Raw genomic sequence first — 26,036 nt, 5'->3', positions numbered from 1 at the left:
AAGGTAGATGATTGAGTTTACTTAAATATCAGTTGTACCCAGTGGTGTGACAGAAATTCAAAAGACAAAGGAATACAGAACACTAGTAAGAGTTACTGACATGGTGTCCTTTGGATTCTAAGCTTTATCTGTGGGACAGACCAGGGATCTCAGTGAATGACACTGAGGCTGAAGAGGTAGAAGCCAGAAGGACTGAAAAGTACAGCTGGTCACGGGATCTCTAGATTTCTGTTTTGGTGATGTATCTGACACAGGGCATGTTCTTGCAAATATTCATTGAGTAAATATTCATTTACTCAATGAATATTTGCAAGAACATGCAATACCTAACACAAGGCTGGAGAAAAGCTAAGAGAATGGCTGGGGAGATGTATTTGGGGAGAATGTCTTATAAGCTGAAGTAGCAGAGAAAGAAAGTCAAATATAAATCAGATCTGGATGACTTGGAAATGACCGTGCCAAACTGCATTAACTTTGTAATGTGATACTTTAGCTGATTTGCCTGAGTGATATTAACATGAAATTGTGAAGAAACTTTCCACAGTGATTTGAGAGGCAGACATCCCTGCTCTTGCTTTTAGCCAAAACTGAAAGTTGATTTGTGAAGCAAAATTATGCTGTTTGATTGGTTTAATTGTCTTTCTTACCTATTTCTTCAAGAATGTCTTACCTGTCCAAAAGGCAGCTTCACGGACTCTATGTGTTTTTCTACGTTATAATCGTAAACAAGAACAGAGACATGAGGTCATTCAAAAATTAATTGAACGTAAGTAATCATTGCCTCTCATTTTGAAAAACAGAAAGTAAACTGGCCTTAGTTAGCTCTGTCTGGCTTTATCATTTTGCCATGAATAGTTAGGCTGATATTGGTAAATATCCAGAGTGTGTTTGTGTTTGAGTTTTGTAGGTTAGTTTTTTTTTGGTTTTAGAAATCTGTATGACAGGATCAGTCTATGATGAATGAAGTAATAATTAGTCTGGGCCTACTTTAGTGAGTTTCTACACTTGAGAAGTTAAAATAATTAATTAAATAATTATTTAAAATATTAAAATTAATATCAAAATATTTAAATAGTTTAATTAAAATTATTTAAATTTATTAAATAATTATTAATTATTAAAAATAATTAAAATAATTATGTTGAGAGTCTAGTTTCTACCCTGATAAATAGCATTTGGAACTAAAATATGAGTAGAATATCCATGAATGTAGTAATTTATTTTATGTTTTTATTTTAAATATTAACAGAATGTAGGGGTTTTTGGTTTGTTTCCTTGAGCAGAGTTGATAGTACCTATAAATATGTATCTGGTAAGCTTAGGTGGTTCATAATGTCTTCAAAGATTAAGTCAATTAACAAATGCAAATTTATTTTAATTTGCTAAGGGCTAAAATCAAGATATAAACCTCTAGTTGAACTGTTAATTCTAGAAATAGTGGCACACACATATATATCCTTTTTAATTACTGTATACTTGCTTTGACATAATGTCTTAATGCTTTTCTTAAACTCTGTTACCCAGCATAGGTGAGTAATGGGATTTTCTGGTTACTGAAGTTTACCTTTTTAAGTATGGATCACCACTTTTCAAAAAATTAGAGTATATAAAATTCCATTTAAGAAAAATGATGCTCAGTATACTTTTTTTTTTTAACATTTTGTATTTATTTATTTGATAGACAGAGATCACAAGTAGGCAGAGAGGCAGGCAGGGGGTGGGGGAAGCAGGCTCCCTGCTGAGCAGAGAGCCCGATGCGGGACTCGATCCCAGGACCCTGAGATCATGACCTGAGCTGAAGGCAGAGGCTTAACCCACTGAGCCACCCAGGTGCCCCTATGCTCAGTATACTTTAATCTTTCTCTTTTTTTACTCTGTTTTAATTTAATTTTCATTTCTCAGTTGTAGGACCTCACAATTAGAATCAGTTTTATTTTGTAAGGACATTCTGTTTGGTTTTAAATCTTAAGAATTTTGCTTTTGAACATTTGTGTGATAAGAGAGAAAATAATCCTTTACATGTTAACCTGAATTATTGTCAGTAATACAGTGTTTACATACGACTTTAACCACTTCAGAGGATTCTTATGGAAATGAGACAAAGAAAGCAGTTGATTTGATTGATCAAATATAACTTCAAAGTTTGAAATTACACAAACTTGCATTTGAATTACAATCCTGCACCTACCAGCTCTGTGACTTTAACCTCTGAAAACCTCCTCTCAGTTGGATAAATCTATGATTATCCTATTGGATTGCTTTTCAGGATTAAATGTGATAATACATGTGAAGTATTCGGCACATAATGGGTGATCAAAAATAATATATATATTCAATACTTTAAAGTGACCTTTTTCTGGTTTTTAAGATGTCATTATTTTGGGAGTCTACTAATCTGGAGTGTATAATATGATTTTTTTCTCTTCTTCTATTTTCTAAACAAATTGTGGATACAAAGAAATTTGTCATGGATTCTGTGTGTTTGATTTTGTCACACAGAATTTCGTGTAGGAAAAAATTAAACTTCTCTTTTTTGTTACTGTTGTTTCTAGAACTGGGCCAAGGAAAAAGTTATTGGAACAGACTTCGATTTTTGGATACCTGTGAATTTATTATAGAAATCTTCTCCAAATCATTTTTCTGTAAATATTTCTTTCTACCTGCTATTGAACTGACACATGATCCTGTGGCAAATGTGAGGTATGGTACCAGTCCAAGGAAATACTTGAAAAAATTGTACTTTTAAATTTATCTACTATAATATATCTACTTATGTACTATAACAAACATGCAATTTTTTTTCATAGTCAATTGAAAAAAAAAACAAGTAAATAATTTATACTTACTCTGAAATTCCTAGTAATCCCAATTGATGAGCCTCAGTAGGACTTGGAAGCATAATCTTTTTTTCACAGTGTCCCAGGTCTTCTGTTTATTGGGTCGAGAGGGCAAGAGTCAAAGCCAGACTGGCAGCCTTCTCCTGCCACTTGGGTAGACATATTGGCATCAGGAGAAGGTTGAGTAGCTATTCTTAATTTATGGATCATCTAAGACTAAAGAAAAAACAACTCAAAGTTGGCTTGGTGAAGTTCTTCCCATTTTTAGGGGCAATCAAACGATTCATTTTTGTTTTATATTTTAGTGTAGGAAAGTACAGAAAATGCCCATGCATTGGCTGCAGTATTTTGTGCATCTTATCTGTGTTAAATCTCTTATGAGTCCAACTACGTTGTTAACATTTTGCAAAGTAAAGTTGGGACTCTAGTAAAGCAGCACCTGGGGTGATGAATTTTCACTTACCAAGCAGTCAACAAAAATTATTTGAAAGGAAATGACATCATCTCTACTCAGGTGAATATGACTTAAAAGCATAGCATTAACCTCAAGAGAAAGCAACCTGCCAATTCAAAAACCAAATGAAGATTAATCGAACATGGCTCCGTGAATGTTGGTTGGTTTTGGGGGTAAGAGATCATTGCATAGCAGTTTGTCTGTTTGCACTCTTCTGCCCAAGCAGCTGCCAGCCCAACGAATGGGTCCAGCAACACCATATCCTAACTGGGTTTTGGATATAGAAGCATTTGTCCAATTCTATAGAGATGTGTAGATAGAAGGAAAGCCATCACAGGCAGAGCAGCGGGATGATGCAGTTAGGAGGAGGGCTTCTGGAAGCCACACCGCCTGAGCTGATTTCCAGCTTCATTCTAGTTGTGTGTCTCTGGGCAAGTTACAGAATCTCTCTGTGCACTGATTTCCTTAGTTACCCAATTCATAGGGTGTTCTGATGGATAAACACCTGAGATAATGTACATAAAGAGTTTAGATTACCGGAAAGATGTGATACCTAATCTTAAAATCTTTGTCATCTCATGGGCCCAGGATTCTCACAGAGATAATCACCTCTGTGGCTTCTGTACCTTCTGTTGAATACAGTAGGTTTTCCAGACCTGCCTTGAGTATGAAGAATGAAGTATGCATAGTCTTTTGTTTTTGGTTTTCTGTAAGTGAATGTTTAAAATTTGAATTCACTGAGTCTAGCCAGTATGGAGGCTGGAAAGACTACTGGCATTCAGAGGAGTCTTCCTCTCGGCCAGAAATGCAAAAAATTCTCTCTGGGGCAACTGGGGCCTCTTAATTTAGAGAAAGCATCACCAGGATCCGTGGTGAGCTCTGAATGAGTTTGAGACCATTTTTGCTCCAGACGGAGCTGAAAATTCTGCAGGCAGAGCCTCTTTCACCTTTCTGCTTGAATAAAAAGCAAATCTTACTGTGTATGAAGAATCCTTCACTGTAATCTTAGCTGACAGCACGTCCTGGAAACTCTAGGAATGGGACTTGGTTGTCTCGGGTTTGGCATAGGAGTAAAAAAACAATATCTGGAGAGCACTCAGATGAACGAATGAATACAGCAGCCAAAACATAGAGAGCCACCCAGCATCCCTCTCTAAGACCAGCCCTGGCAGAGCGGTACAATAGTAGCTTAGCAAAGCAGAGCATTTTCTGCACTGGCTCTTCTGTTCCTCCCTGGCATTCTCCTCTCCCCACTCCCCTCTCTGGCATTCTTCAGTCTCTGTGTTGCTTCCTTATGCATGTGGTGTAGGCTGGGGTGGTGCCTAGACTCTGTCTTTTTTCCTTTTCTTTTCAAAGTGCACATACGGCCTCAGCGATCCGTTCAGTCTCATGGCTTGCCTGTCATCTGTGTGCTGAAGGTTCCTGACGCTACGTCTCCAGCATGGACGTCCATCCTGGCTGGGAGCCACGTTGAGCTAGCTGCCCACTGAGCATTTCCATGGCATGTTCCACAAGCACCTCAGACTCACTCTGCCCAAAAGTAAATCCCCGTCTCCTGCACTCACACCCACCCTTGCTCCTTCTGCAGTGGTCTCCATCCAAGCAAACGACCACTGTGTCTTGCTGCCAGCTCAGGTCAAAGCCTTACCTCCTTTCTGCCACCCCACCTGCAGTCCCTCAGCACGTCCTGCTGCTTGCAGATACACTGAGTCCAACCACTTCTCGCCGCCTGAGTGCTACCACTCCAGTTCAGGCGGTCACCATCCCCTGCCCGAGTTACCGCTAGAGCCTCCCTGTTGTTTCCCTGCGTCGCTGGCCACCTACCGTCGCCTCTCACTCAGCCCGGTACTCCGATCACGTCCAGCGTGCTAAGTCAGATCACTTTCACCTCTGTGCGAAATTCTCTGTGGCTTCTTGTGGTGCTGGAAGGAACAGCCAGGCTCCATGCAGTGGCCCACAGGGTCCTAAACCAGCTGGCCTTCTCTTGCCAGTTTGGGCCAAATTTGGGGTGACACCCAAGGCAAGCGCCCCCTCTCGGGCATTCGTACATACTGCAGGCCCCTGCCTGTAAAGCTCTCCAGATGTTCACATTACTCATTCCCTCATTTTCTTTGAGTCTCTGCTTGAATAATATCTTTTCAGTGGAACCGTCACTGAAACGTGTTTTAGAATTATAATGCCCCTTCTCTGGTCCTCCCTCATCTTTCCCTGGTTTCTTTTTCTTCACAGCACTTAGCACTATCCGATGGACATTTTACTTAATTCCTTATTCTTTTTTTCCCTGCCCCATATAGTGTAAGCTCCACGAGAGCAGAGGATTTGTTGGTTTTATTCACTGTTGTATCTCCGCACCCAGAATAATGCCTGCTTGACTCATCCCAGGCACTCCATAAACATGGGCTACGTGAGAAACAGACTCCCACGCTTTCCAGAGTTTGAACTTTCTTTCAATTTCATGTTACTCTTATTCTTAGTTATTAAATGCGTTCAAAAGCCAGTACTATTTAATTTATTATAGAATGAAACTTTGCTGCTTGTTGCCCAAAGTGAAATCTACCCTGAAGATCCCTGCAGATAAGCACCTACTTCAGCAGTTAGAAATGTGTGTGCGGAAACTCCTCTGCCAAGAAAAAGATAAGGATGTCCTGGCTATTGTCAAAAGAGTAAGTATCACTCTTACCACCATGTCTGCATGTCTGGCACAAAGAGAGTGTCCATTTTAGCTTCCTGTTTTAGCTTGCCAGGATAGCAATATGTCAAAATACTTACATCGTTGCTCAAGTAGTATTAGTAACTGGCTGGGCTGATGTGTGCCACAGCCGGTCAAGTTCCTTCCAAAGGGAACTCAGACATTCAGCTTCTGTTACTAGTGATACACGTGCCATGAAAGCGAGCTTGGAATACGTGAGGTTCTTAGTAAGTACGGGTCAACCAAATGCTTCATCCACCAGACTTGATTTATAAGGGATTATAATCCAGGAAAATTGTGTTGGTAAAATTGGAAAATTCACACTTCATAGAAATTTAGCCCTGGGAGGGCCCTCATGATCTGTTTGATTTGCAAAAGCTCTAGGTCTAGAGATAGTAAACGTCTGCTTGAGATTATATTAGCAAGCAGCAGAGCTGGGGCCGGAATAGAGATCTCTTACCCTGAGGGCATTCCTTTTTCATTAATGTATCATCATGTCTTATGGGGTTTTTTGTTGCTTTGTTTTAGCATGGGATCTCAAATGAATTGCTGGGAGATGTTAGAACCTAGAACAGTAAAAATCTGGGTTGGTGAAGTCAAACCTGAGAATATTTTATAGTCTTCAAAAACTTTTTGCTGAATGTGTAACTAATATTATTATAAGATTAAATCAAATTAAAGTGGTTATTTTTAGGAATCTGAACATGAACTTCAGTTTTCTGATTTGTACTGGGAAGAATTAATTTATTAATGTCTTTAACTTAGCATTGATGATGAGAAAAAAAAGGATCTTTTGATTTTTTTCTTTTGTTTCTAGAGATCATTGCCAGATGTCACACAAGAAACTTCTTAATAAAATGATTTGATGACTTAGTATTAGTGTACTCTTTGTTTTACAGAAACGTGAATTCCTCTTTTACCAACCAAACTAACCAGAAATACCCAGAGTCTGATAAATGTTTATATATATATGTAAATAAAATGCATTACATGTATTTGTTTACATCAGGTATTTCTGTCCTTACCATTTAATAACCATTTAATACCATTTAATAACAAAACTTTGCTTTTAATAACAAAATTTAGGCAATAGAGTTAACTTTCAAAATAATAAACATAAAAGGGTGAGTTACTTTTTTGACAGAAATTATTAACTTTATTAATTTTATTAATTTAATTAACTTTATTAATTTATTAAAAAGATAATACAAACTAACCCTGTAAGTAGGCACAAAAATGATAAAATTCGTGGATTATTAATCTACAATGGGTTATTCTGGACTAGAGCTCTTTAGGAATATGTCACATGAGGAAGTTAATCAATCCCATGAAAATTCTATAGAATAATGTTTATCAAACTGAAATCTTGGCATGGGAACCTCTGAGGAAGCCATACAAAGCTTTGGGATAAAAATGGTATGGCTTTTTGCTTGTCAATTTTTTAAGATGAGAAGTAATTGTATTTAAAGGGGACATTTCCTGGCATAAATTGTAATATTTTCACAAATTGCAGCATAAAAATAATGTTTCATATAAATATTCCATTTGCAATGGCTAGCTTTGGATGTAGGAATATATAAATGTACTTTATTTGAGCTGTCAGAGTTATTCCTGGAGAGCAGTACTGTTCCTCTATCAGAGTCAGAATCCTCAGTTAGATGGATCATTGTTTGATTGGAACAGTTTGTTTCAGACTAATTTGTCCTGAAGGAGAAATACTAAATCAAGAAATACTTTTAGGGCAAAGTCTTTCTTAATGGCTACGATGTCATAATGGTCAAAAGTTTCTGTGGGAAGGAACTAAGGATTTAAAGCCAAATGAGAGTTTGCTTCATATATAGTTAGTTAAAACTTTTAAAAAAAACTCAAAAATTATCTTGTGTTTCCAAAAATTCAGAGAAGTGGCCCTGGGAGTTATTAGAAGTTTGTTAGTTTGCGTGGGTTTAGTGTGTTCACGGTGAGACTTGTGTGTTCACAGTGAGACTTGTGCGTTCACCTGGAGACTTGCTCTTCTTAAAGTCAAAGTCTTTTACAAGTCTAAACGGATCCTGGCCTTTGGAGGCTGGTTAAAAATACAGTGTAAAATTGGGAAGAACTTAAGAGATTTTCTAATTAAGCCTCCCGCAGAGTAGAGAAGTCTCCTCTTTGAACCTCCCTCTGGAAGAGGAGTATTTTTGAGAAATGATTGGTTGATTTAATTTAATTCCTGCTGAATAATTTTTACCACTTCGCTTACAGACCGTGTTAGAGCTGGACAGAATGGAAATGTCCATGGATGCGGTAAGCACACACCTTATCTTATGCTGAAAGAATATTTTAAAATCAGCAGAAACTCACATAATGTCTCATAATTTCATTTTAAACTTTAAACTTAGTTTCAGAAAAAGTTTTATGAAAAAGATTTGTTGGATCAAGAGAAAGAAAGAGAAGAACTACTTCTTATGGAAATGGTACGTTATTTTCACGTACACACACACACATTTTTCTAATCAGTATTAGCTGGGCTTTGTTATGAGTTACTTATTAGTATTTTCCTTCAATTTCACACTGCTGTTTTTCTTCCTAGATAACTAAAACGTCCCGACCCTTTGAAATCTCTTTTATGAACTAGAAAGAAAACTACATTTGAGAGCCCCTAAAAAAGCATATAATTGGCATATGATTAACTGTATATTTAAAGTGTTCATTTTGATGAATTTTAACTTATGGATAATCTATGAACCCACTGCCACAATCAAAATGCCAGCCATTTCCATTCCTTCAGAAGTTTCCCCATGCCCCTTTGTAATCCATATCTTCTACCCCAGTCCCCAAAGACCACTAATCTAGTTTCTATCACAATAAATTAGCTTGCAACTAGAATTTGTATAAATTTATTCATATGTAATATTTTCTGCTCATGCTTCTTTCCACTGTCATAATTGTTTTGACAGTCATCGATGCTGTTGTATATATCGAGAGTCATTCCTTTTTATTTCTGAGTAGTAGCCCCTATTACAGACATACCACAGTTTGCTTACCCACCCCTTAATAAGAACTTAGGTAACTTCTAGTTTGGGAATGTTAGAAATAAAGCTGCTGTGACCATTTATGAAGAAGTCTTTGGAGAGGCTTATATTTTCATTTTTGGGTGGGGGGAATACCCAGGAATGGAAGGACTGGGTGATATGGTGGGGAATGCTTGACTTAAAAACAAACAAAAACTGGGCCATTTGACATGTCCATTGGCTATGGCGGAGGGCTTCAGTTACCCCATCTCCTCTCAGCTTGATAGGGTGGGTATGTAGTCGTGTCTCATTGGACTTTCAAATTGCATATCCCTGATGCCTAATGATATTGAACACCTTTTTGTTTATTTATGGCTCATCCTTATCTCTTATTTGATTAAGTCTGTTTTCAGATCTTTATTAATTTTTTTATTATGAAAATGGTTTTATTTATTTATTAGAGACAGAGAGATAGCAAGAGAGAGCGCACGAGCAGAGGAGAGAGGGAGAAGCAGGCTTCCCACTGAACAGATAGCCTGAGCCTGGGATCATGACCTGAGCCCAAGGCAGGATGTTTAACAGACTGAACCACCCAGGGGTTTCTCTTTTTAGATTTTAAAGTGGGTGGTTTTTCTCCAATTTTTGGCATATAAGGGTTTTTATATACTCTGAATACTACTACTTTTTCAGATATCCATTTTATGAGTAATTTCTTGGAGTTTGTGGCTTATTTTTCACTTAATGGTGCCTTTTGAAGAGCACTTTTTAATTTTGATGAGGTCTAACTCATCAGTATTTTCTCTGTTTGTGCTTGTTTGTTACAAGAATCCTCTGTCTATCCCAAAATTACAAAGACTTTTTCCTGTTTTCTTCTAGAAATTTTAGTTTTAGGTTTTATAGTAGGATCTGTGTTTCATTTCAAATAGTTTTATATATTTTTTTCTATCTAAATATTCTATTATTCTAGCATCATTTGTTGAAAACTTCTCCTATTGAATTGCTTTAGCACCTTTAAAAAAATTGTTCATATATGTATGTGTTTATTTTTTGACTCCCTATTCTGTTCCACTGATATGTATGTTTATCTTTTTGGCAATTCCAAACTGTCTTTTATCACTGTAACATTATGATAATTCTTGAAATCATGTCAGTTAAGTTTTTCAACTTTGTTCTTTTAAAAATTGCTTTGGCTGGTCTGGGCCTTTTCATTTAGATATAAAGTTTAGAAACAGTTGGCCATTTACATAAAAATTTGCTGGAATTTTTATTAGGTTGTATGTTAATTAGGATTGATCCATAGATCAATTTAGGTAATTGCCATCTAAACAATGAATTTTATAGTCCATGAACATTGTCTACCACTCCATTTATTTAATCTTCTTTACTATTTTCTACATGATTTTTGGGTAGTGTTAAATGTGGAGTTTAGGAAGTATTTTGTTATATTTATTTCTAGGTATATTATGTTTTTGGAATTATTATAAATGGAATTATAATTTTTAATTTCACTTTCTAGAATTTTGTTTCTGCTGTCAATTACTGTTGATTTTTGTATCTTAGTCTTGTATTTGTTCTAGAGTTGTTTCTTAGATTTAATAAGATTTTCTACATGAGCCATTACATCCTCTTTAAGTATAGCAAGATTATTTCTTCCTATTCAGTGTTTATGCATTTTATTTCTTATGTCTAGTTGCAAGGTCTAGGACTTCCAGTATAATAAAAAACTTCCAGGGGTGCCTGGGTGGCTCAGTGGCTTAAGCCTCTCCCTTCAGCTCAGGTCATGATCCTAAGGTCCTGGGATTGAGCCCCGCATCGGACTCTCTGCTCAGCAGGGAGCCTGCTTCCCCCTCTCTCTCTGCCTGCCTCTCTGCCTACTTGTGATCTCTCTCTCTCTGTGTCAAATAAATAAATAAATAAAAATCTTTTAAAAAACTTCCAGTTCAGTAAAAGTGATGGAGACATCATCCTTGTCATTTTACTGGTTATAAGGGGAAACAGCTCAGTTTTTCACCATTAAATATGATATTGCAAAGAAGTTTTAGATGGGTGCCCTTTATCAAATTGTGAGAATTCCCTCCTATTCCTAGTCTGCTGAGAGTTTTTATGAATGATTATTGAATTTTGTCAAATGCTCTTTCTGCATATTTAGAAATGATATTTATTTTTCTACTTCATCCTGTTAAAACATTGAATTACATTGATTTTTTTCAATGCTTAAATCAATCTTATATTTTAGGGATAAACTCTACCTTGTGATGATATTTTATCCTTTTCTCTTTTGCTGGATTCTTGGCTAATTTTTAATATTCATCTATATTCATAGTGAAACTGGTCTATAATTTCCTTTTTTGTCATTTTTGGAGTCTTTTAAAATTTGGTATTAGAGTTACTCTGGCCTTATAAAATGAAATGTGTAATATTACCACTCCCTCTATTTTCTGATGGAGTTTTTATAATATTGGTCTTATTTTTTCCTTGAGCGTTTGATAGAATTCACTAGTGAAACAGTCAAGGCCCAAAGTGCCCATTTTAGAATGGATTTTGATAATTGATTCAACTACTTTTTAATAGATATAAAACTGTTCAGATTTTCTATTTCTTCTTTTATATATTTGGTAAGTTGCTTCCTACCCAAAATTGTCTATGTCATCTAAGCTGTCAAATTTGTTACTATAAAGTTGTTTATACTCTTATATTCTTCTAATGTATATCAGATCCATGGTGATAAAACCCCTGTTTCATTCTTATCTTAGTGGCTGGTGTTCTTTCTCTCTTTCCCCTTTTTTTCTTTCTCTCTCTGTTTCAGAATTGTTTTTAGTGGTTTCTTTAGAGGTTACAATAAACTTAACCTTTCAAAGTCTACCTATTATTAATGTTGTATCACTTCATTTAAAAATAACGCAGATCTTTTCTACCCTTTCTTTATGTTAAAAGTTTTATATGAATTATATCTGTATTGAAAACCCCACCAATCGTCTCATGACAACTGATTCAAAACTTTGCTCTAAGTTGTGAGATATGAACCTTTGAAGAATTTAAGAGAGTGAACTTCTGTGTTTCTTATTTTTACCATTTCTAGTACTCTTATTCATTGCTTAGGATCCAAACTTCCCTCTTGTTTCCACCCCCCCCCCCTTCAGCCTGAAGAACTGTCTTTAGTTGTTCTTGGGGTATAGTATTTTCTGACATATTTTCTTAGTTTTCCCTAATCTGAAATACAGTATTATCTGCCTTTATCCCTGAAGGATATTTTCAGAGAACTCTGGGTTGACAACCTTTCTCTTACTGTACTTTGTAATTGTGTTCTGGTCTCCAGAACATCTGATAAAATATTAGCTCTCATTCAAATTATCGTTCTGTGTGTAATGTTGCTTTTCTCTGGCTACTTTGAAGATTTTTTTTCTTTTGTTCTTGTTTTTAGCTTTTGATGTGTGTAGGCAGAATTGACTTCAAATTTATGTTTTTGGATTTGCTTAGCTTCCTGAATCTGTAAACGTGTATTTCCCAAATTTGGGAAGGTTTGAGCCATTATTTATTTAAATTTGTGTTCACTCTTCAGGATGCTTGGGTGGCTCAGTTGACTGAGCATCCAACTCTTGATTTCAGTTCAGGTCATAATTAGCATTGTAAGACCAAGGCCTGCATCAGGCTCCAGGTGCAGTGGGGAGTCTGCTTGAAGAGTCTCTCCCTTTGCCCCTCCCCCTACTTGCACACGCATGTGTGCACATGCTCTCTCTTTAAAATAAATAAATCGTTTAAAAAATAAATATGTGTTCACTCTTCTACTTCTGGGTCTTCGATTACACATGTAAAATCTTTTGATATTGCCCATAGGTCTGTGAGGTTGTTTTTTTTTTTCCCCTTAAACTTTGTTAACTCAGAGTGAATAATTTCTATTGATCTGTCTTTAATGTCAGTGACTCTTTCCTGTCCTCCCCATTTCAGCTTCTGGGCTTATCCATTGTTTTTATTCCCACTGTGTATTTTTCGGTTCTCAAATTCCCATTTATTTCTTCTTTATATGTTCTATCTCTCTGTGAAGAATTGTACGGTGAGATTAAACACTTAAGTGGAAATCTTTTGAAAAGCAATCACATTGCTTTAGCAGCCTTCTGAGACAAAGATTGAAGTTCAGGATAGAGGTTATAGAGCATAAACAGGCTCTAAAAATGTTTAGGACTCAATGACCTAAACCCAAGACAAAAATCAGGTGATAGAAAAAGACCCGGAGATGATACTGGTATTAGAGTTAGCAGACAAGGACTTTAAGACAACATGATCAAGATAATAGAGGGAAAAGTAGACAAAATAGATAAAACTACTTGTGAGTCCACTTAATGACATTTTGTTTTTCAGTTTTACATGTTTTATTTTCAGTGTTAGGGATTCCATTTGGTTCTTTTTTTATGCAGACCAATGGAATTTTTTTTAAATCTGTTGTCTATTTTCTCCCTGTTTTTCTTTATATGTGCAACTAAAAAGAATGTGTGTTCTCCAGTTGTCAAATGTAGTGGGTTTTTTTTGTTTGCTTTTTTTTGTTTTGTTTTTAAATTTTAAGAAGGCTCTGCAACAAATGTGGGGCTTGAACTCGTGATCAAGAGTTGTATGCTCTACTGACTGAGCCAGGCAGGCACCCTGAGGGTAGTGTTTTATGTGTGTCAGTTAAGCTAAGTTTGCTCAGAACTTGGTATGTTTATTGACTTTCTTGCCTACTTGTTCTGTTCGTTGGGATAAAGGACTCTTTTGATTTCTGGTAACATTTTGTTTCTGGATCTGGAAGCTGGTTATATAGATGTGTTGATTTTGGGAAAATTCATTGAGCTATGCTCTTATAATTTATGTACTTTATGTGTGTTATACTTCAATGAAACATTTAAAAATATCCAAAAGGCCGTTTCTTTTTCTCTCAGTCCTTTTAAAGAAAAATGTTACTAAAATATGACTAATATTTACCTGGTGAGAATTAGCAGATGTCTTCTAGAATATAAAAGCTCATGACAACAATGACACTACACTCATTGTTTTAGCCTGACAGATGCCCAAGAGTCTTACTATCTATAAGTCTGTAGATAGTAAAAGAACACAAGTGTGAAAGAACCTTGACTTCTTTTGACAATAATTTGGAGAAAATAATTCTTTTTTGCAAACTATTTGCATCTGTAAAGCTTAGAATAATTTCTCATTAGAAGAGTTTTCTGAATCTATTTGTGCTTACCTTTAATGCTAACATACTGTTTTCATAATAGGAACAATTAGAGAAAGAGAAACAACAGAATGATGGGAGGCCCATGAGTGATAAAACCTTTGAAAAGAAACGTAAGTGGTTTCCTTGTGTCTTCACCGCTAAGTCATACAATTATTGTTGCATCCTGCCACTCTGAAAGCTCATGCTGATTTTCAGATTTGATATGGGAAATTGCTTTTCTTTCTTTCATTTTCTAAAAGTTGTTTTTAAAAATTGGCTGCTTCGTTTGGTACCGACGTAGGAATACATGAATAAATTGTGCAAGTCAGTGTGGACCTTCGGATTCTTCAAAGGAAAACTTAAAGTCTGATAAGAGCAAGAAGATTGTGAGATTGGTCACTGATAGCTAAGTTTGAAATATGTAAATATATAAAGTAAGACTGTTTGGGAAAGAGCATGCTGCTTAGCTAGGGACAGTGACTCATGCTCTCCGTGCTGTCTTGTGTGTTTATGGAGACTAGGAGCTCAGAGAAAATGAAAGAATTTAAAACAGAGTTTGTTTTAGGTAGAGACACTAAGACACCAACAACTCTGCCCAAGAACATCCCTATTTCTGTTCCTGGACCTTCTGGGACAAGCACCCCGTCAACAAGTAAGAAACAACTTCTTTTTATGTCTCCTGTCTTCCTTTTCTAAAAATTAATTACAGGGAAAGTCACTCCATGAGATGAAATTCTAAAATGCCTTTTACCTCCTATCATTCATTATTTTGGGAGTTCTTGATGGGCAGTAGGGGTAGGGGATACTCCAGTTAGCTCAGACTAAGGAAAGGAAGCTGGACACATTTGTGCCTAATGAAAGTGCGATAGGGGGCTGGCGAGGGGATGGGGTTGGAGCAGCTGAAGATGCACTGAGCAGCTGCATTTTCCTTCTGCTTATCATTCCAGGCAAAGAAGTCAAGAAATCCAAACTGATTCGAAGCCAGTCTTTTAATAATCAAGCTTTTCATGCAAAGTATGGCAACTTAGACAAGTGTCCTAGGTATGATCTGTCAGCTTTTCATGTTTTTACTCAATTTTTATAGTTATATGTCTTTATTTATGTGAAATATTTACATTGTATAAAATCAGGATTAATTCGGGGTTTTGTATAGGTCAGTAAATTGGAAGTTTTCTTCTATAAGATTCTCTATGAGAAAAACTATAGTCTACCAATTTGTGTAAGAATAGATATTGTGGGGACGCCTGGGTGGCTCAGTTGGTTAGGTGGCAGCTGCCTTCAGCTCAGGTCATGGTCCAGGGTTCTGGGATCAAGTCCCACATTGGGCTCCTTGCTCAGCAGGGAGCCTGCTTCTCTCCCTGCCTCTGACTGCCACTCTGCCTGCTCGTGCTCTCTCTCTCTGACAAACAAATAAAATCTTAAAAAAAAAAAAAAAGAATGGGTATTGTGGCATCCTAGAAAAATTATCACCGTGGTGCTATATGGTGACATCACGGGATCCATGTACTGTTTTATGAGGGAGGGGGTACTCTATTTCATGCGCCACCCAACCACTAAGTGGGTGTGGACATGTCCCCTTCCCTTGGTGGATGTGGACATCCAGCCACATGCTGTGGACACTGTTTCTATGGAGAAGCCACTGGCATGTTTCTATGGTAAAGTGATCACAACAGTTCTTACAAAAGATGAATGTCTGGTTTTCCCTTTGGCCCCACTGACTGAATTATGAACAGTTAAGGTTAGGAGAGAATCAGCATAAATCCAGTGACCATGATTTGTTATAAGTGTTGTACACATATAACATAATAGCTGCATACTAATCAACAAAGTTAATTTTAAGTAAACATAATTGTCTTTAAAAGTATTTATTGACAAAAATAACATGGCATGGGAAGAATATGTTTTTCTTTTGTTAAAGATAGCTTACTCTAGATTTTCAGCTATGTTTGTGTACATTCTCAGTAGACCTGTCTGGAGTTCCTAGTCAACAGGGTGATCGTGAGATGGGCAAAAGAGATTAGAACTGAACACAAGTTATTTCCAGTGAAACTTATCCATATTTTCTGTCTTAGCTAAGTATCAAGATAACAACTTTAAGTTTAAGAAAATGTTTTTAAGTTAAAGACAAAGGAATTGTTGGGAGGCATGGGATGTAAACAATAAATGAGAACTCTAAGTAGCAAATGTGCGTCATCAGAAGTAGCAGAAAACATTAAAAAAGATTAGAAAAGACCAAGTGCCTAATGACTGGAGTGAAAGAAGCATATACTTGTATTTTAAACTAAATCACGTTCTTTTCTAGTAAAAGTTCTACAGCGGGATATACGCCTTCTGTCTCAGGGTTAGGGAAGACTTCTGTGATTTCACTGACTGGTAAGTAGAAATCTGAGCTCTTCCAAAAATTGCTACGTATAGTGAAATGTTATTTTCTTTAAATGACCTACTTCTTTATTTCTAGATACAGAGTTTTCCCTAACCTTACATCTTTATCAAATGCCCAAATAATTAAACTTTTCCCTAGCAATTGAAAAAATACTTGACTATGCCATATTGTTTTCACAGCCAAGAGTCAGCCTTCAGTGCTTTTGAAAGAGAGAAAGGACAATGATAGGGTAGGTTTTTCCATAGGCCAAGGGCCTCCTGGGGCACAGATGAAAAGTTTTTGCCATAATTTTTAAGGAAGTTAAAAACAGTAGGGCTTCATGTGGATCATATGCAACCAAACATTTACAGTATTATATATTTGAATGTTTATACCAGGGGTCAGCAGGCTTTTCCTGTAAAGGGCCAGATAGTAAATATTTTCAGCTTTTTTGGTCAAATCGGTTTCTGTCACAATTATTCAACTCTGCTGTTGAGCAAAAAGCCATAGATAGTACATAATGAATAGGTGTGGTTATGCCCCAGTAACATTTTATTTACAAAAGCAGGCAGCAGGCAAGGCAAGACTTGGTTCACAGACTTGTAGTTTGCTGACCTCTGGCTTATATAATAAAACACAGAATTATACTATGAATAAGGGAAAATACATTGCTAAAAGTTGCTAGTGGCTCTAAGTCTATTTTCAAGTTTTTGCCTTAGAATATTGGCTAAAAATTAATAGTATTGATCTATTAGTTTTTAGTGTAAAGAACAGCACATCTACTTAAAGGTCTGAAATTCTTTTAAGTTTGGTCACATTTCCTTTTCAGGTTACGTTTTGAGTATTCTGTCTTCCTCTTACCTCTTACTGTGTCCTTACTCTCATGAAGAGTAGATACGTGCCCGCGGGCTGTTCTGTGAGCAGTATGTTTTCATTTGCCACATCAGAAAGACCTTTCTAATATCAGAGCATCGACATTCACATGCTGTACACAAAGTGGTTCTACAAGATAGAATATGAATAGCTTAAGAAACCTGAACACATTTGATAATAGGAAGTTTTTGAACTAAAGTTCTCAACAATTCTTAAAGTGAGGACTATACATAATAAAACTATTGATTATTTTTATCATAGCAAATCAGTGAATTCTTTAGGAGACACTGAGGGAACATTCAGGGTTGATGAACTTTATAATACAGAGTGTCTTTAAGAATTATAAATATACATGGAAAGTCAGTTTGAATTAGCTCAGCTTGGGGCTCAATGGTGCTGATGATTATTGCTGTCCCTAAGTGGTTCTTCAGACTTGCATGGATCCAATCTGGCCTCTTAGAGATGACTTCAAAGGAGCACATTTATTCATGAACTTGTAACAATTCTTGCCAAGGAATTTCTTTGCTTAAGTCATTAAGAATGATTCAGAGTGGTTTTTTTTTTTTTTTTAACAAGTTTGAATGATGTGCACTGATTTCTTCAGTTTTTACTTTGCTAGTTCTTAAGTCATCTTGAGAGTCAAGAGTGTGTATGTGATCTACGGATCCTAAAACTTGACATCCAGAGTCTTAAATCATTTATTTTATAATGGTAAATCTTTTATAAGGTTAAATATTAAAATATTCAGAAAATATTCTGTCTTAAGGGTTCAATATTATTTTTGGGGAGAGGTAGTATTGTTGATTGGAACCTCTTTTGTTTGTTTGTTATATATTGCTTAATGAAGTACAGACTGAGGAAGAAGTCACAAGTACACATCTACAAAGAGAAAAAGGGAGCAAAACATCTCTTAACAAAAGTATGAGATGTTCACATAGAGAAGAGATTGTACTTACTTTGGGACTTAAGGCAGGCTCCAAGATGTTTATGTGATTTGGGATGAAGCCTAAGGTATGCTGGGATTTCTGATGGGCAGAGAAGGGTGTGGAACAATATCCTATTCAGAGTACCGGTCATAAGGAAGATGGTCAGTGTCTTGAGGAAGCAGCAGGAGGCCAGTTCAGCTGGAGCACGGAGTTGAGTGTGAAAGAGCAGGATAAATAAAGCTGAAATGAAAGGTCAGAGTTATCACTTGGAAGGTCAAATTGAGTAGTTTTTACTCAACATGAACCCATCGTTAACTGTTTGGCGACTTTTGCCTGTCATTGATTCCGACATTCATCCAAGGCTGTGTGGGGGAGGTAGAAAGAGAATGGTAGTAAGAATTCAGGGACACAAACTGCAATGTATCCGTTGTTAGTGGGTATGAAACTCCATGGAACCCTTTTAGAAACCAGTTTGGTAAAGTTCTTCAAGAATCCTAGTTTTAAGAAGTAGTCTTTGACTCAAGCAATCCTATTTCTAGTGACCTGTCATGAAACTAGGATAAAATACATTAAATGTCATAAAATATATCATAGTTTGAACCCTTGATAATGATGTAATGAAAATGGCACTTTACCTCCGTCATCCTTCTTCAAACCTACAACCTTAGTCTAATACTAAGAGGAGCATCCACTAAATTCTAATTGAGAGGCATCCTGGAAAACATTTGGCTAGTACCTCTCAAAGCTGGTAAGGTCACCAAAAATAAGGAAAGCCTCAGGAGAGCTGACAAGTGAGGGTAACGTTGTATGCTGAATGAGATCCTGAGACAGAAGCAGACAGTAGGCAAAACCTAAGGAAATCTGAATGCGCTATGGATTTTAGTTAAGTAATATAATGTCTCATTACTGGTTCATTCCCTGTAGTAAGTGTAGCATTCTAGAGTGAAGTGTTAGGAGAGGAAACTGAGTTAAGGGGGTGGTTGGAAATTATCTTCTCAATTTTTCTGTAAATCTAAATTTATAAAATAAAGTATTTTTAAAAATAACATTTTTAGTAACTTAAAAAACTGAGTCTTCAGGGATAAATTTAACAAAATGTATATTCTATATACACTAAAAAATTCAAAACATTGCTGAATGAAATTAAAGAAGACCTAAATAGGGGCGCCTGGGTGGCTCAGTGGGTTAAGCCGCTGCCTTCGGCTCGGGTCATGATCTCGGAGTCCTGGGATCGAGCCCCGCATCGGGCTCTCTGCTCGGCAGGGAGCCTGCTTCCTCCTCTCTCTCTGCCTGCCTCTCTGCCTGCTTGTGATCTCTCTATCAAATAAATAAATAAAATCTTTAAAAAAAAAAAAAAAAGAAGACCTAAATAAATAGAGATATTATGTTAGTGAATGGAAAAACTTAACATTGTTATGATGTCAGTTCCTTTTAAATTGATCCAGAGATGGAATCCTCATCAAAATTCCAGTAGTCTTTCTGTAGAAATGTATAAGCTGATTCCAAAATCTAAATTGAAATGCACAGAACTGCGGATAGCCAAAACCATTTTGCAAAAGAAAACCAAATTTAGAGAGCTTGAACTGCTTGATTTCAACACTTGCTAGAAAGCTCCAGTAGTCAAGATGGAGTGTCTACACTGTCACGCATAGACAGTTGAATTTCCACAAAGGCTCCAACATGAATCAATAGTAATTGGTTAGTATTTTCAAAAAATGATTCTGGAACAATTGGATATCCATTTTTTTAAAATTAGTTTCAGAGGTTGAATTTAGTGATTCCTCAGTTGCATATAACACCCAGTGCTCGTTATAAGTGCCCTCCTTAATGCCATCACCAATGATCTCTTCTCCCCACCAGTCTCCCTTCAGCAACCCTCAGTTTGTTTCCTGGACTTTAGAGTCTCTTAGGGTTTGCCTCCCTCTCAATTTTCATCTTATTTTATTTTTCCTTCCCTTCCCTTATGTTCATTTGTTTTGTTTGTTAAATTCCACATATGAGTAAAATCATACGGTATTTGTCTTTCTCTAACTGACATATTTCATATCACATAATACCCTCTAGTTCCATACATGTCGTTGCAAATGGCAAGAGTTCCTTCTTTTTAATGGCTGAGTAATATTCTGTATCTATATATCTATATACCACATCTTCCTTATCCATTCTTCTGTCGATGGACATCTGGGCTCTTTCCATATTTTGGCTGTTGTGGACATTGCTGCTATAAACATTCAGGTGCACGTGCCCCTCAAATCACTAAGTTTGTGTCCTTTGGATATCTATTTAAAAAAAAAACAAACAAACAGACCAAATTGAACCTCAATCCTTATCTCACACTAAGACAAAATTATCTCAACATGCACGATAAACGGAAGCATGACATTTATGAAGAAAATATCACAGAAGGATGTCTTTGTGATTTTGGAATAGACAAAGATATTTCTCTAAACCATAAAAGAAAATGTTAACATATTGAACTTTATCAAAATTTAAAACTGCTCTTTGAAATAGAGCGTGAAAACATAAAAGGCAGGACACAGATTGTAAGAAAATAACCGTATTACGTATACCTGACAAAGGACTTACATTCAGGATACATCAAAGAAATCTTTAGAACTAACGAGTCAACACTGTCCCGTGTGTATAAAGACACAGAGCAAGTCTCCAGAACGTTTATTCATTGCTCGTGGAAGTGCGAAATGGTACAACCACTTTGGACAACAACTTGGCAGTTTCTTAGGAAGTTAAATATATTCCTGCTATGTGGTCCAGCAATTTCCCTCCTAGGCTTTTATTTACAAGAAGTTAAAACGTATATTCATACACAGACTTGTACACAATTGTTCATAGCAGCCTTCTTTGTAACAGTCAAAAACTGGAAACTATCCCAGTGTCTACCAACAGGAGAATGTAGAAACAAATTTTGGCATATCCGTACATTGGCGTATCAGTCAGCAATAAAGGGGAATGAGTATTGATATACACAACAAGGATGCATCTCAAAATAATTATGCTGAGTGAAAGAAGACAGACGTACCTTGTGATTCCATTCATGTAATATTTCAGAAAATGCGAACTAATTTCTAGTGACCCGAGGTAGATTGCCTGGAGTGTGGGGGAGGGGTCGCCAGGGTGCAGGAGGGAGGGGTGGGTGTGTTCACTCTTGGTGGTGGTGATGGCTTCATGGGTGTATACATACGTCAGACTTTAGATTTGTGCAGTTTATTGTTTATTATTTAAAATGGATTTTAAAAGAAAAAAGCTATCATTAACCTTCTCTTAAGTTACCATCTTTCACATTCAGCATGTCTGACTGTAGTTGAATTCCTTTCAGATGACTCATTCCGCACTCGTAATGCCAGTAGCACCCCGACCTCCTTTTCTCCCAGTCCTTCCCTACCGAGCACCTCCCGGACTGGGAACTCAGTTGATCCAAAGAGCAGTGGAAGTAAAGACACGCAACCACGAAAGGCTACCTTGTAAGTAATGCAGTGATGGGCCAGGGGGATCGTCCTACTCTTTTCTCAGGCCCTCTCCGTCCCACTTAAATACTTTCCAAGGAAGAGACAATGTCCGTAATGAGGAAAAGGTATAAATTAAAAGGAATTATTTTCACCTGTGCTTCTGTTATGTCGGCTACTTTATGTGAATGATAGGGATGTGACAAAGACCCTGGAACTTTAGGGAATCAACAAGAAACTTGAAATGGCTTCCGTTAGTACCCGAGATCCATGGTTCTCCTGTGAAGTGTTTGCGTTCAGGCCATTTAGGTCTGAGAAGACGCTGGGTACAGTTGTATCCGGCTTGCGTATGCAGTATGTCCTTACCCAGTGCTCAGAGACAGGCTACAGCTAATGCCCCTGGAGAGACATGCCTGAAGCCTGTAGCCCAGGGCTGTGGGCCCAGCAAACTGGAGATTTCTGCAGACCATACTCACACTTTCACCTTGTGGTTATAAAGGGCCGCTGTTCTGCTTTTCCCTCATGGTTCCTTTTCGGGTGCTATGTATATCCTGTTTGAACTGTTGAAGCCTTTGGTGCTTGTGGTTGGAACACTTAGCAGGGTAGAGTCTACAAGTCTCCGTGGTGAGAGGTCGTATGGAGGGGGAACTGATTGGCCAGGAAGCCCAAACCGTAGCAACAGGTTTGTGCTTTCCTACAAGACACCTGAACCTTCTGATGAGAATGGAGTTTAAATAGGACTCGGGTTCCCTTTAAACATATTTCACTGAATTCATGAGGATTTTCTCATGAAATTTCTCAAATGCATCTTTTCTGCAGAAACTGCAAGCTTTAGTCCCTTCAAGGAACTGAACTATATCATAATTTCTTCTAAATTTTAATTGGCCTTTGGTGTGTGTGTATGTATATATATATATATATATATATGTAGATGTATTCCAAATTCATTTAAAACTTAGAAGTTTACTGAATGGAGCTCAAGGACACTATAATAGCACAAGGCAATAACAAATATAAAAGATGATATGGATACTCTAGATTAGGCGCATTAATACAAAGGGTACTTTTATTTGCAGAGAGTGTTCTTTGCCCTTATGATTATTGCTCAGATGACCATGCTTTGAAGTTCCATTTCAAAGTCCTGAGGCTTGAGGGCAGGTGGGGTAATGGTCTATAGAGAACTTGGAGCTGGAGTTGGTGCCTTGTGCTCTGGTCAAGGGCAGGCAGCGAAGTGCTCTGTATAGTCTGGTGGGTGTCTGGGCCTCACGGAGCCCATCTGTGCAACAAGAGGGTGGATTCCTCCCTCAAGGGGCCTTCTGTCTGTCACCACTCGGCCCTCTTCCTCTCAAAAGTTTGCCTGGAATTCTTCTATCGAAGAACATATTTAATAATACGAATTCTTCTATCGAAGAACATATTTAATAACATGATAATGTAGTTCTTTCTCTTATTTTTCTAAATGTCATAGGAACATTTTAAAGTAGAGATGGCTAAAACCTAGTATTTAGACAAATACTCCTGTATTTCAGATTACTATCTTCATCTGTTCTTTCTTTGCTGAGCACATTTTTCTTTTTTATAGACTCAATTTTCTCTGGCTCAGGATATATCTTTTATATAACATATAATTATATCCATAGAATTATATAACCAATTACATATAACTGAGAGTTTAAAAAAATGAATCTAGAAACACTCTAAAAAATCACATCATTTTTTTTTTTCTTTTCTGAATATTCTGAAGGAGAAGAAATGTTGGTATTATAGCTGCTTCTTTTTAGCAGGATGCTGGCTGTCGAGTCCACAACCCTGTTTCCGTATGCTGTGGTTCTAGTCTGGACTTGCTCCTGAAAGCACACAGCTGCGTGACTGGAAAAGCTTGATTGACTCCTATGTTGGTCTAGTTTCTGTCAAGTATTAGGCAAGATTCGGTGATGTGCCATATCCAAATGAAAATCTCTCCGTTTTCCTTAAAATAAGCATATGAAGGGATTTCAGGAAGTATTACTTCGATGTTGCTTCTCCAAAAAATTGCACACAACACATTCTCCAGCTTCTTAGTGTCCTAGAGATGAGCCTTCTGGTATTAAGAAGTACCAGTGTCTTAAAGGAGGTACAGGAAGGCATCACGGCCCTATTGATATATTTGGGCCTGTGTTCATTTCTCTTGTCATTACACACAAAAAAAGTGGGAAAAGTCATGTGAATTGAAGTGAATGCTATGTTAGATGTATGTAGGGTTTGGTGATTAAAGAGTTCCAAGTCATCATTAGTGTGTGATTTCTTTTTCACTTAATCAGAATCCTTATATATTCCGTTTATTTAAAGTAGATTTTATTTCTTATTTAATTTGTGAGCATTAAACAGATAAAATTTTTCATGGTTTGTTTTTTCTTTTTCTCTTCTCTCTCTCTTTCCCTCCTTCTCCCTCCTTCTCCCCCTCCCTCTTTTCTTTCCTGACAAAGAAAATCGAGAAAATCCAATCCTTAAATCATCTGCTTGATGAAGGAAGTAAAACAAAGACAACTGGAGATAATGTGATTGATGGACAAAAGCTAAAGCAATGGGCTTTTTTCTTTTCTTTCTTTCTTTTTTATTTTTACTTATTTATTTTTTTTTGGTTAATGAATGAAAGAGAGACACATAATGGCAGCTGATGTTGATAAACTTTCCGTATTTGAAATTAGATTCCCTAGGAGGTATACTATGTATTTCTTGAGTAATAATGTGGTTACAGAATTCTACTGTCATAGTGAAGTGCAATGAAAAACAACTTTAGTTAATACGCTTTTAGCCCTACTGCAGAAGAGACCAGTCGGCATTCACCGGTACAGGAAACCATTGATTTAACTGTTCTAGAGTTTTAGCACTCAAAAATTACATGAAAGTCCAAACCAACTGAAATTGCTTTCACTAATCACTTGAAAGGGCCTGGGGAGTAAGAAATACATTGCATCTTCTCGCACATCTCCAAGCCCAATTGAAAAGTCACACTGCAAAGGAGACGAACAGCTGTCCGCAATTCTATCAGTCCTATGATTGTGGTGACAACGTTGTAACTGGACATTCTGAAATTTCAATTTGGCAATGAAAATTCTACCAAGATTTCTGATAACTTTTAGCTACAACTACCTTAAAAATAATAGATTGATGATTTCATTTCCTAGAAGAATTTATTTTATAAATACTTTGTTTACATTTTAGATTGTATTTGTCCTTACTTGATTTAAAATGATGAATCTAGTTTGAATCAGCTGTTATTCCAAGCTATCATGCTTAAGCTATGTCAACAGCATTTATTTGTACTAATGCTAATATTTCCATCCAAATTTGCCTGTGGAACATATACGATTCTTAATTTTAAAATGTCGGTTCTTAAGATATACTGTATGAAGCTATTGTCAGCTTCTCTATTTCAAAATGCAATCAGCATATAACTATATTGATATTAGAAAATATTTGTTTTTTAAAATATATTGATGTATGATAAAGATGATCTAATTTGTGAATGCATATGTGTGTGTGGTTACTTTTTATAATGTGAAATAATGAATAATGAATTTACTCAAAATAAAACATAGGTTAATGAGATACCAGTGTTTGTGAAAAAAGTTTTAAATACTTTCCTGAAGCTTTTATTCTACAGGTAAAGAGTAAGACAGTTCATTTTTAAGTAATGAACGAGAAGCACACCAACATCAACTATAAATTATTCAGGGGACAGCTACTCAGCTGGAGACTTGTCCAGGACATTTTGTTTCCCCTTTTCCTTTCATATGGCCTCTTCTGGGCTATTTTTAGTGATTCTTGGCATTTTTCATTTAAGGACAAGAAATGGAATTGATGAACTACTCATTTTGTGAGTAGTTAAAACTTGGGTAGATTTGAGAGACTGGACAATATGGGCTCAGTGAATTCAGTATTCTTTGTGGATTTCATGTAACTGTCAGCACCAGTCATGTGGAACTGAGTGTCTGATGAGGAGGGACGATGTGTGGTGTATAATGGCACAGCCAGCATTTGCTTCATACTCAGCATTGACTCTGTTGCTTTAAATAAAATGGAAAATTTCAGTTTATTTGTTCAATAATAACTAATAATAACAATAGCAGAGTTAGGGGCTTCGTTTTCCACCACGCGCGCGGGAGAAGAGTCAAGTGCTTTGTCACTACGGCGTGTAGAGTTCAGGATTACACGCAAGGCAGCAGCTGCAGTCTTGTTCCTCCTTACCAAACTGTCAATTAAGATGACTAATCAGCATT

General features: G+C 36.7%; 1 protein-coding gene across 3 annotated transcripts in view; it reads left to right on the top strand.

The window, feature by feature from the left end:
* The window catches only part of PPP4R4 (protein phosphatase 4 regulatory subunit 4), a 101,718-nt gene extending 76,353 nt beyond the window's left edge, over positions 1-25,365 (top strand). For 2 of the 3 annotated variants that reach the window (XM_032837327.1, XM_032837330.1), the window contains 11 exons: positions 661-766; positions 2,553-2,700; positions 5,810-5,954; positions 8,219-8,260; positions 8,356-8,430; positions 14,214-14,283; positions 14,718-14,804; positions 15,100-15,193; positions 16,455-16,525; positions 21,648-21,792; positions 24,240-25,365. In XM_032837327.1, the coding sequence (XP_032693218.1) occupies positions 661-766; positions 2,553-2,700; positions 5,810-5,954; positions 8,219-8,260; positions 8,356-8,430; positions 14,214-14,283; positions 14,718-14,804; positions 15,100-15,193; positions 16,455-16,525; positions 21,648-21,792; positions 24,240-24,264 (1,008 nt within the window). In that variant the 3' untranslated portion in view covers positions 24,265-25,365. The remainder of the gene's footprint in view (positions 1-660; positions 767-2,552; positions 2,701-5,809; positions 5,955-8,218; positions 8,261-8,355; positions 8,431-14,213; positions 14,284-14,717; positions 14,805-15,099; positions 15,194-16,454; positions 16,526-21,647; positions 21,793-24,239) is intronic. The other variant, XM_032837329.1, reaches the window with a different exon arrangement.
* Positions 25,366-26,036: the final 671 nt, after the last annotated feature.

Source organism: Lontra canadensis, unplaced genomic scaffold (genome assembly GCF_010015895.1).
Source record: "Lontra canadensis isolate GAN:19392208 unplaced genomic scaffold, GSC_riverotter_1.0 scaffold98, whole genome shotgun sequence".
NCBI classification, from domain to species: Eukaryota; Metazoa; Chordata; class Mammalia; order Carnivora; family Mustelidae; genus Lontra; species Lontra canadensis.
This window is presented reverse-complemented; position numbering and strand designations above follow the sequence as displayed.